The sequence below is a fragment of the Sander lucioperca genome, chromosome 1 (genome assembly GCF_008315115.2).
Source record: "Sander lucioperca isolate FBNREF2018 chromosome 1, SLUC_FBN_1.2, whole genome shotgun sequence".
NCBI lineage: Eukaryota > Metazoa > Chordata > Actinopteri > Perciformes > Percidae > Sander > Sander lucioperca.
This window is the reverse complement of record NC_050173.1, coordinates 50472715-50485058: the sequence shown is the minus strand read 5'-3', so window position 1 is coordinate 50485058 and position 12344 is coordinate 50472715. Positions and strand designations below refer to the sequence as shown.

Sequence of the window (12344 nt, the reverse complement as noted above, 5' to 3'; positions counted from 1 at the left end):
TGATGGTCAGCATTTGCCGGATGATTCCGTGTGCTGCTGACTGTGACACATCAAACTTGTCACATATCTCCCTAAAGCTGTTTTGATTGGCCATATACCACAGGAGCATTAGCAACTTCTTGTTATCAGGCACCGGAGTCCTTCCTTGTGTGTGCTCGCTGTGTAGGCCGTTCTCCTGCAACTTTGTCAAGAGGTACTGAAACTGGTGTTTTGTGGTCCTCAAATGACGAGCAAACGTGTCATCATTCCAGTTGAGCATGATTTCCCACTCTGTTCCCGTCTTGAGGATGATTCGTCTTTTGGAGTGCAACATAAATGATATCAGTGCCCTGATGAAAGAGAAAACATACATGTTATAGCTAGAATCTAATTAAAAGGGATATTCCATTCATCATCCAGTAGAGGCTGCACAATCAGGTGCGTCTATCTAACAAAGAAAGCAGACTGGGGCACCTTTCTTTGTTACAGAATAACGTATCCTAGTACAGCCTTCTGCTTAGAAAACCTTTGTTCACTAATCTCTTTCAACATCTTAGGTATATCCAAAAACCTATGTTACATATAAATAAAGCCTTTTAAGCAAATAATAGACAGCGGTTAATAAAACAGCGGTTAAAACATTTTCATAGACTACTATCAAATAAGCTGAAACATGAACTTAGATTCTCCGCTTTCTGTTAGGGCTGTAGCGATACACTAATCTCACGATACGATACACGATATTCAGCTCACGATACGATATATATCACGATATTCAGCCAACGATTCGATACGATTCGATATAATTCGATGCACTTACATAATTTTCTGAAAGATTTAAAGGGGACAGTGATTTTGGTGACATCTTGTGAGTGTTCCATTTACTTGGATTTAATTAATTGAACTGAAAACTAAAACATCAATTACACAATATATGTCTGACTGGACAGACAGTCTACAGCTTGCAAATGCTGGACAAAATGAATCAAAGATGTGTTGAGAAAATTAGTTCCATTTATTGAAACAGTGCAAACTGTAGCTTACAGCCTTTGAAAAGTAAATAAAGTGCAGTATTGCAATTAAAAATGGGGAGTTAAAAAGTGCAGCAAGTGGCCTGTTCTGAACAGTTTCTTTGACAGCTTTTTTAGCTTGACACTGAACATATGAGGTAGCCAGTCTAGCCACCAGGTAAGTAAACATAGTACCATGGCTTCTCCTCAGAACACACCAAAGAAACGCCGACTTGAGCGTGCGCAAAACGTAATACGTCTCCATAGCAGCAGGCGGCGCTGCTCTGTATTATTTCCATTACCAGTCCAGATTGTTTCCCAGAAAATGAAAATTTTGCCTATTCATGTTTTTAACACTAGGCTGCCCGCAGATGCGCCTGCCTATTAATCGGCTTGATATACTGGGATATTGGCCGATGCCGATTATGTAAAAAAAAAAAAAAAAAAATGCCAAAAATTGTGGACAAAACAAGACATTTGAGGACGTCATGTTGGGCTTTGGGAAACACTGATCCACATTTTTCACCATTTTCTGATATTTTATAGACGAACAACTAATCCATTATCGAGAAAATAATCAACAGATTAATCGACAGTGAAAACAGTCTAAAATATCTGTCTGCTAAATATATAGCCTATTCGAAATGAGAATTAATAAATATACTCAGCAAAAAGAGAAATGCCCCTTTATCAGGACACTGTATTTTAAAGATACTTTTGTAAAAATCAAAATAACTTTAGAGATCTTCATTGTAAAGGGTCTAAACAATGTTTTCCATTAGGGGTGTGCAAAAAAATCGATTCATACTCGAATCGCGATTCAAGCTCTACCGATTCAAAATCGATTCATAGAATTCCAAAAATCACAATCACATGGGAAAAGTAACTACATTTACATACTGTGAATCGTTTTTTTAATCAAATCGTTTTTGAATCGAAAATTGATTTTGAATCGAAACGTGAGCCTAAAAATCAATATCGAATCGTGACATTTTCTGAATCGTGCACCCCTATTTTCCATGCTTGTTCAATAAACCATAAACAATGAATGAACATGCACCTGTTGAACGGTCGAAAAGACAATAACAGCTTAAGGGCGGAAGGCAATTAAGGTCACAGTTAAAAGAAAATTAGGAAAGTAAAGAGACCTTTCTACTGACTCTGAAAAACACCAAAAGAAAGACGCCCAGGGTCCCTGCTAATCTGCGTCAACGTGCCTTAGGCATGGTGCAAGGAGGCATGAGGACAGCAGATGTGGCCAGGGCAATACATCGCAATGTCCCTACTGTGAGACGCCTAAGACAGCGCTACAGGGAGACAGGAAGCACAGCTGATCGTCCTCGCAGTGGCAGACCACGTGTAACATCACCTGCATAGGATCGGTACATCCGAATATCACACCTGAGGGACAGGTACAGGATGGGAACAACAACCGCAACTGGCCACTCTGGTGCAGAACATGAGGAGGAGATCTAGTGCAGTACTTAATGCAGCTGGTGGCCACACCAGATACTGAGAGCTACTTTTGATTTTGCCCATTGCACATATTATGTCTTTGCATTCTGCACTAAACGCATTCATCCTCCTTTGTCTTACACCAAACAGCTATTTTGTATATATTTGTTTCTGTTTCTGTATTTATTGTTTATTTCTTATTAATGTTTAATATGTTTGTTTGTGTATGTACATCACCAAGCCAAATACCACGTAGGGTAACTACTGTGGCAATAAACTTTCTGATTCTAATGGTAGAGTGACAAGTGATGAGCTCAAGTGATTTAAAAGTCTTCTGGTGTGTGATGTGTGATGTTTTTAATAAATACTTAGGTCCAGGCCGATGGGGCTGATGAGGGCTGTGTGACGTTTGTGCTGCATGATGAAGACCATACACTGGGCAACTCCCTCCGATATATGATCATGAAGACGTAAGTGTTTTTGTTTTTTCTAAGCAAGTGCTACTTTAAACTCAGCATGTAGTGGTCACAAGTTTATTCCTTTTTTACTTTTAACCCCTGTACTCCCATGGGGCACCGTTTTTAAGGTCAAAGAGCCTGACCTGATGGTTAATTTTTGTCATTTGTGATTTGACTTCAGCTGGAGGAGTTGTTGTTTTTCCTTATAACTCATAGAGGTCATTCTGACAGTTTATAAGCATATCCAACAGGACTCTTAAGTGCGTATGTGGTTCCACTTTGTTAACAGTGTTGTTGTTCTCAGTCTGTCCAGGTCAGCTGGGATGAGTTGATAGTGGAAAACTTGTAATAACACTAACTTTTTTTTTTTTTTAAAGCAAAACATTGATAACAATGACAAACCTTGCTTTCACTTTCCTGTTTCCTGTCAGTGTGGATGTGGATTTTTGTGGCTACACCATCACCCATCCGTCTGAGAGCAAGATCAACTTTCGCATTCAGACACGAGGTGAGAGACACCCCTTAAACCCCCGTCACTCATCTTCTTTTCCTTCTGTAGTGGAAGTTTTCCTTGTAACAGCAGACGGGTAGATTAAAAACACAAATATTGAAACTAATAAAAACTAGAACTGCAAGCAGTTATGACGGGGTCCAAGCCTCCGATGCCAGTCGCCCCCGACGCCCCGGGGGAAGGCGCGAAAGCGGAACCCGAAGCCGGGCGGCGGGGAGGCAAACGTGGCTAAACATTGAGAGGCGCGAGCCGCGGCGCCTGCGGTACGTCGCCGTCGCAAACGTAGCGGTCGACGGATCACCTGCACGCGTGTACGGACCGCCTTTAAGAATGCTCTACAACAAACAAACTTCTTAACCCCCCCTGACCGCGGGAGAGTGACCGAGAGGGCGGAGGGGGGAGGCAAGCGTGACATAACCAATCACGCTATGACAGACGCTCCACTTAGCGCCAACTGCAATGTTTAATTGCACGGTATCGAGAGAAAAGAGTTGCATTTGTCCACTGTGAAGGTTGTAGAAACTTTGTCAGGTGGGTTAAGAAGTTTTTTTATTGTAAAAAAAACCAGGGGAGCACGCAAATGTAAAAACCAAAACGTAACGGTAGGAGGCAAACATCAGTAAATATTGAGAAGTGTGAGCTGCATTTTCATTGCAAATATTCCATTAACATTAAACATGAATAATCCTGTCTAAAAATATGTTAAGGTTTATTTTACCAGTTAGCACCAACTGCAATGTTTAATTGCACGGTATCGCCGCCTATGAATGGTGTAGATTTTGGATTGAAAAAGTGAGAGAAAAGAGTTGAATTTGTCCACTGTGAAGGTTGTAGAAACTTTGTCAGGTGGGTTAAGATGTTTGTTTTATTGTAAAAAGCCAAAGGAGCAAGCAAAAGTAAAAACCAAAACCTAACGGTAAGAGGCAAACGTCAGTAAATATTGACAAGTGTGAGCTGCAAGGTCTGTGGTACATTTCCATTGCAAATATCCCATTAAAATTGAGTAAAAGGGCCAAAACATGTATACGTTGATTATAGCGCCCCCTAATGGCCGATCTTCGCCAAATTTGGTACTGAGCCTCAGAGCCGCATGCCGAACGAGCAACACAAGTTTCGCGTTGATTGTATGTACCGTGGCAGAGATATTGCATATGCAAATTTCCTATTCAAATGCATTGAGTTATTGGCCATAACAAATAAACGTTGATTATAGCGCCCCCTAAAGGCCGATCTTCGCCAAATTTGGTACAGAGCATCAGAGTGGCATGTTGAACAATGACATCACGGTTCTTGCTGATAACATTTAATTTGGCCGAGATATAATATGATACGTGTGCGGTAGCTAGCTATGAAAATTTGATTGGTAGTCAAATGTGCATACTTTAACGTAGCAAAATTCCTTGAGTAACTTTTGGTCCGGTCCATCTGGAGATGCTAACTACCAGGTTTCGAGCGGATCCGTCGCACGGCCTAGGACGAGTTCGAAAAAGTTGGTTTTGCGCATTGCGCGATATTGTGAAAAAGATTTTAAGCAAAAATGGGCGTGGCCTATATCATGTGATTCAGCTTGAATCAAGGAACACGGGGATGTATGGTTTTCTAATGTGCGATGTGTAATGTGGGAGATAAAGGCAAAAAACCATTATAGCGCCACCTAGTGGTCCACATGTGTAATTTTTGGCAGGTGTGGTCCATGACCCATTGTCTATCTACCCTGTAAATTTAAAGTTGTTCACATTAGTGTAAGTGGTGAATCTAGGATTGGGTCCCATAGGCCACGCCCACTTTGACCTCTCAGTACCCCACTCTAGACATGGCCTCAGGAGTGTCCCTAGATGGTTCCCATCAAATTGTGTAAAAATCGGATGAGCCGTTCATGAGATATAAACTTTTTGTACTTGTAGCGCCCCCTAGTGACCAATCTTCGTAAAACACGTGGGGCACCTCCAAAGGGTCATGGCAAACAAGATTCTAAAGTTTGGCGTTGATAGCCTTAATTTTGGCTGAGATATGGCAACGTTGGTGTTTTCATAGTTAGCTACGCAAATTTGTTCGTGCGTAATATGCGCAATTTTTATCCTATAAAAATTCTTTTTATTAACATTTTGTCAGGTCGGTCTGGAGATGCTACGGTCCAAGTTTCGTGCAGATCGGTCGCGCGGTCTAGGAGGAGTTCGAAAAAGTAGGTTTTTGATAAATCGCGATTTTTCCCTCATAAAAGTCTAGGCGGAAATGGGCGTGGCCTATATCACGTGATTCAGTTGGATCCAGGGAACACGTGGATATATGGTTTTTAAATGTGAGGTGTACGGTGTGGGAGTTATAGGGCCAAATGCGTTTTTTCTGCTATAGCGCCACCTAGTGGTGGAAGTGGGTGTATTTTTGTGCCTGAGGTCCTTGCGGCGTTTGGGACCAGTCCTGAAAACGGCAGCCCCCCACCATGTACGGTTTAGGCTGTAGTCGGAGTTTTACGCAGAGAAGAATAATAATAATGTTGAAGAAAAATCAGTAGAAAAACAATAGGGTTCTACAGCCCTGCTGTACGAACGGCATAGCTTTGCTATTGCCCGTTCTGTACAGACTCGGGCTTGGACCCCTAATTACTGAGAAGGAAACCAAAGTTTGGTCTTTGAGTATTTATTTTACATTTGCAAATGTAAGAGAAAACTGTTTCACAAGTACACATGGCACATCTGAAAGGGTCTTCTGACCATCTAGACAAAACCATACATGTATATAGGAAAGAACTTACTTTAACCACTCCTTCACTATGCAGGTGAAAAAACATCATAAAAGTCATACTGACTTTACTACCTTTCCCCTCCGTTCCTGCTTCTCTAGTTAGCCTAAACACATGTTTGTAGCAAGAAACAGAAGAAGACACAGTTGAAAATGTTATGGCCCTTCTTCACCCTTATCTGCCCTGAAGAAGATGCTGAGTTCTCAAAACACTTAATAACTTTTACACATAGTAACTTCACCTAGACTCAAGGTTTTACGATGCCAGCTGTTTCTCCTCTTGGCATCTGAAAGTCTACTACAAAATCAAAGATTATTAGGAAACCTCCTCTGTAAGATATCAAACTATAATGTTAAAAATAAAATTTCCACCACACTTCTTCTTACAATCTACGTTAGTTTCTAGTGTGCATACACGCATTGGACAGCTAGACAGGAAACGTTTCTCGGGCTGTGTTGCAGAGTAAACATGTTGATTGGAGTCTTGTGTATTCACTTTGTCCAATCAGCCGAATAAGAAAGGCCTGTGGCTGGCTTTAAGTAACACACACATGCACATACACATGCACATACACCCCCTCCTGTTCTTGTCCACGTAGAACTATAACCACTTTGCCACCCGCTTTGCACAAAGTGCCTACAGCCGCCCCATCACATGAAAGGACTCTGCAACACAGAGAGAACAACTTGTTTTTGTTGTTGAACTAAGTTTGAGGATGCTGGGAGGATCTTTCCTAATGGCTCATCACAGCAATACACAATGACCTTTCAGGCAACAGGAAAAACCCTAGTTCCCACTGTGCCTTCAGATGTTCAGCTAGCAGATATTTCTGTCATTACTGCTCTCCACCATGACCACAATGAAAATGGGTGGGTGGGCCCCATGTCAATTGGAAGAAGAGGGCCAGGACCGCAATTAACAATTCTTTTCATTCTTATGGTTTTCAGTATTAAAGGTCCCATGGCATGAACATTTCACTTTGAGGTTTTTTAACATTAATATGAGTTCCCCCAGCCTGCCTATGGTATCCTGCTCTGCCTTTGAGAAAATGAAAGCTCAGATGGGCCGATCTGGAATCTCCTCCTTATGACGTCATTTCTCTGCTTTGCCCGCCCAGAGAATTTGGCCCGCCCATGAGAAAGAGAGAGACATCATGGCTTGCAAACAAGCAAAGTGGCAGTTGGTCAAGGCCACACCCCCCCCCCCTCCACCTTGCCCCCCCCCTCTCTCCTCCTCAATAGCATTTAAAGCTACAGACACAGAAATGGCACATCCTAAGGAAAGCTCATTGTGGGACTGGCTCTAGTGGCTGTAATTCTGCACCAAGGCTGAATTTCAGGAAAGAGACTTCAGATACAGTATTAGGGGACCACTAAAGTCTATATAAAAGAGACTTCAGATACAGTATTAGGAGACCACTAAAGTCTATATAAAAGAGACTTCAGATACAGTATTAGGGGACCACTAAAGTCTATATAAAAGAGACTTCAGATACAGTATTAGGGGACCACTAAGGTCTATATAAAAGAGACTTCAGATACAGTATTAGGGGACCACTAAGGTCTATATAAAAGAGACTTCAGATACAGTATTAGGGGACCACTAAAGTCTATATAAAAGAGACTTCAGATACAGTATTAGGGGACCACTAAGGTCTATATAAAAGAGACTTCAGATACAGTATTAGGGGACCACTGAGGCCTATATAAAAGCATCCAAAAAGCAGCATGTCATAGGACCTTTAATGGATTAGATGACCATAGCAAGATTAGAGTGATGTCTTAAAATCTCGTGCTTAGTTTAGTCAACCTCCAGCAAAGCGAAGGCAGTCTGTTTATAACAATAAGAACCTGAAAATAACTCTTTGCACTTGTGTGCAGTTGTAATCACTTTGGGTTGATTCTAGAGCTGCCAAGATTAATCGATTAATCACCAACTATTTTATTAATCAATTAATCAGTTTGACTCTTTCTTTTTTTTTTTAATTCTCATATTCTTCCTAAATGTGAATATTGTTTGGGTTCTTCACTCCTTTATGACAGTAAACTAAATATATTTTTATGTTGTGAACAAAACAAGACATCGGAGGACCTAACAACAAATTGATTAATCGAGAAAATAATCAACAATTAAAAAATAATCATTAGTTGTAGCCCTAGCAGATTCACATTCATTTTAAATGTCCTGTTGACATCAGCCGCTGCATTACTGCTTACATTACTTGTGTTTAAAAAAAATGTCTTTCCAAGGGAGAGGACAGAAGTGTTTTTTTGTTGCTTTGATAAATTAAATATGCTGTGAAAAACATCATTCATGCACTATTCTGCATGAATGAAAGAATAGTGAGTGGAGTGTTGTGCGGTAAAAGAGAAAAACAAAGCCCAACGATGGCGTGGAGCACAGGGAGCAGCGTTTCCTCCCCCGCCTCCTCTCTCCTATGTTGGGAACACTGAAGAGTTGCCAATAAACAATGACGGCACCACCACACCCACTGGCACCTGCAACACAAAGCATGAAGGGAAAGACCAGCAGCCAGGAGAGGCGGGGTCGTCACACTGGGGGGGGGGGGGGATGATTGTTGAATAACATTTTTATATTTCTTTGTAATATATATATTATACTGTAATTCGACTTTGGTTGAGTGCTTGAACTGACTGGGGTCCCTTTCCTTAAAAGCCATTTGCGAACCAGTGCTTGCACACAAATTATACTTATTGGCAGTGTCATGTTTCAGAGATGACAGAAATGAATGTCTCTTGCCAATGTGTCGTCGACGTCGCAGCGCTGTCGTCATCTGTTTAGCTCGCCTCTGGCCCGCCTATATCGGATGCACCGATGTGATTGGTGCAGCTCGGCTCCAAGGGCATGGGTAATGAGCATCATTACTCAATGCCAGAGTGACTCGCTGAGCAAATTCAAATTGTGCTCTCGCGAGAACTCTGGATTTGCAGGGTAAATGTGTCGATACATTTGACATCGATTAAATAGGTCATTTGTTTTGATCAGTGAGCGAAAGAGAGAAATGATCCCATGCTGTAAATTGCAGCTTGCATGTTGCAAATTTGGTGAAACGGGCCCCTGAACAGCATGTCGCTCCTGCTTGGTTTCTTGATTTCTCTCGCGACTCTGGCAGCCCTCATGACTTCCTACATCATCAGTGAATGTAAAAAAAACAATTAAGTGTAAAGCCGCCTACACATGATAGGCGGCAGAACCGCTCTGTGCCGGCTGTTCCATTGATTTCCTACGGGGAGGGCGGTGCCGCCCAACTAGGCGCTGGCATCGCGCACCGCTCAGAATTGTTCAAATTATTTCAACTTTGACCTAATGGCCGCTGACCTTTTCAAGGCGCAACCAATTCCAGAACGTTCCTGTGCTGTGCTTTGTCTGTCTGCCATTACCTCGCGGTTTTGCCACGGATCATGTGTAGGCTGCTTAATTGTGAAATTTGTGGGCTCCAACATTTGTTGAATCCCGTGGAGATGATTGACCCACAAATTGAATTCATCATTCGTGGTGGTTTTTGTTATTACTATGAGTGGCGGTGGTTTTCTTCAGATGTATCTACCGTCTGTTTCAGGGGGAATTCCAGCAACAGAGCCGCTGCGGAGAGGCCTGAATGACCTCACTGATGTATGTCAACATGTTCTCAACACCTTTCAGGTAAGCCTGTGTGTGTTGGCGACCTTTGCCCCCCGCCGACGGGTCTCGGGTGTCTCTGCCCACCACAGGGCTTCTGCTCAGAAGCTGACCCAATGTTCTGACCTCTCTACAGTGGGGAGGGCATGCAAGAAGCCAACCTTCATTTTCACATATGGAAAACTAATATTTTCGCCTGGGATGCAGGAAAAAACTGTCTGGTGGGCTCTGTTTATTAGTCCCATAGTGAAAGGAAAGTCACTCGCCACTAGGCTGCACGATATGAGGAAAATATCTAATTGCGACTATTTTGACTGATGTTGCGATTGTGATATAATTCACGATATTGGAGGGAATGATCATTTTTGTATCATTGTTCTTATTTTCATTGAAAAATATCAAAATGATTATAGTGTGATTTTTGCGAGGATCTGTACCAAAGAGAGATTTTTTTTCTGATGGATAGGATTTGTAGGCCGGGACGTCTCCGCAGCACCACAATACTTAGAATGGTTTGACACATATTTTGTCTTAAATTAATATTGCACCCCCCTGCGATTTGGAAATTGCACTAGTCCATATTGCGATTTCGATAAGATTGCGATTAATTGTGCAGCCCTACTCGCCCCGCTGTCTCTACTCCAGTTCTGACTTCATTTTCTTGCATTTTGTTCCAGGCGAGAGTTGATGAGTTCAAAGAGAGGCAGGAGCAGCCCATGGAATGAAGAGCATAGAATATGTGTGACTATGAAACTGTCACACAGTTTCTACAGAGTTTGATCATGTCATATTTAAACATTTGTACAGTTTTTCTTTTTTTTGTATTATGTTGGGATTGATGCATGATGTGTCCTTGTGTATCAGTCCTGTGTTCATCAGTCCTGGATTTTTGGAATGAATAGTGTAATAAATTTAAGACATTAAACTTAGTCAGCAAAGACTTTCATTTACTTTCTTTTTGTGTGTGTGTGTGTGTGTGTGTTTTAGAAATCAAACACTAATAACACGTCTCTTACACATTTGACTTGTGCTGAAATATTTATTTTCATAACTACTCTTGTAACAGGGTTTGAAGAGTAGTCCAAACCTAAAGAATGGGTCTCTTGAACCCGAAATTACTCTCATCTGTCCTTTGAAGCCGTGTTTGTCCAGTGAAGGATGAAGTGTTAGCTAGAATGTCCTTATTAGCAGAGGAATGTGGTGTGAGGGACTTCATGCAGTGCCAGCAAGACAGAGAGGGTAAATAAGGAGAGATGAGTGTAGCTAACGAGGTAAAAGTTACTTTTTGAGGTTAACCATATAGACCTCTGTCCCTCACATGATCATGCCTGGCTGTCTCTGTGGGTAGAATTGATATTTGATTAAATGTGCAACATGGGAAATTCTATCAGAATCGGTTGACCTTTTTTAAATCAATTGCTTGACATTTTGGGGAAATAAGCTTGTTCGCATTCTTGCGGAATGGAAGAAAAAAAAAGAAAAGAAGAAGAAAAGGGGGAAAACGGCTACTAAGGAACAAAATCTGCCTACCAGCACCTCTAAAGGCTCTGATACATCAACCCGATGGCCGACCAGATTGGCCATTGAGTCCGACTGCCCACCCACCGATTCAACATGTCAAATCGGCCAAAATGAAGGGCGACGGCCCCGACGGCACGGAACACACCGAACAGACTCGAGTCACCGACCTCGCCCGACTGTCGATTATCGGGTTGGTGTGTCAGGGCCTTAAGGCTGACTAATTAACATGTTATATGTTGTTTGTTCAATTTGTGCAAAGACTTTTGGAAAGAGTCAGTTAAGCTATAGTCTGGCTCAACGGATGTACAGTGCTGGGATAAAGCCTGACATCACGCCAGATGGCCCTCCCCTACCGCTATCTCTTTTACAAGGGGCAAGTTCAATCTCAAAACGGCGTGCACGGTTTTGCTATGGTTGAATGACATGTTTCCTCGGAACGGTGTGCAACCAAGGGGGTAAGCTTCTCCTCGGAACGCGAACCTCCTATGGCGCCATTTTGATGCTACCAAGCCATCACCTCCCGTTAGCATCCCATTGACTGCCATTCATTTTGGCGCCATTTTGACAGCAAATAACTTTACATCTGAAGCGTTTAAAGACTATTTGTCCATTGTTTATTTCTAAAGAAACACGACAATGTATAAAAGGCTCCATTACCTTGTATCTCACGTTATGGCTCCGTAGAAGACGTTTTTATAAAAATAGGCTAACGATTGGGTCATAACCACGAGACTTACTGTTGCACAGTAGAGGAATTACTGTATAGTACAGGAGAAGCGTGCAGGCAGTTTGGACTTACATTAGCTGTTTAAGTTTAATTACTAATGTTAACTATCATTTTAGTGATCAATAATTAGCCTGTGTCTATGTTATCTCCTTACATATACCTACGCTCTCCGCCTCTGCAAGTTTGGGAATGATTGAGATTTCTCTTGGCACAGCTACCAGAAGACTTCCAACTTTCAGACAGGTTGCTCACGTCACATCTACGTCTTCGAGCTTAGTTGGAGGCTGCTCAGTAACGCTCAGCC

General features: G+C 42.0%; 1 protein-coding gene across 1 annotated transcript in view; it reads left to right on the top strand.

Annotated features, from left to right (window-relative positions):
• Positions 1-10732, top strand: part of polr1d (RNA polymerase I and III subunit D) — a 20766-nt gene extending 10034 nt beyond the window's left edge. The window contains exons 2-5 of the mRNA XM_031280220.2: positions 2817-2914; positions 3334-3410; positions 9734-9816; positions 10470-10732. Of these exons, the coding sequence (XP_031136080.1) occupies positions 2817-2914; positions 3334-3410; positions 9734-9816; positions 10470-10517 (306 nt within the window). The 3' untranslated portion in view covers positions 10518-10732. The remainder of the gene's footprint in view (positions 1-2816; positions 2915-3333; positions 3411-9733; positions 9817-10469) is intronic.
• Positions 10733-12344: the final 1612 nt, after the last annotated feature.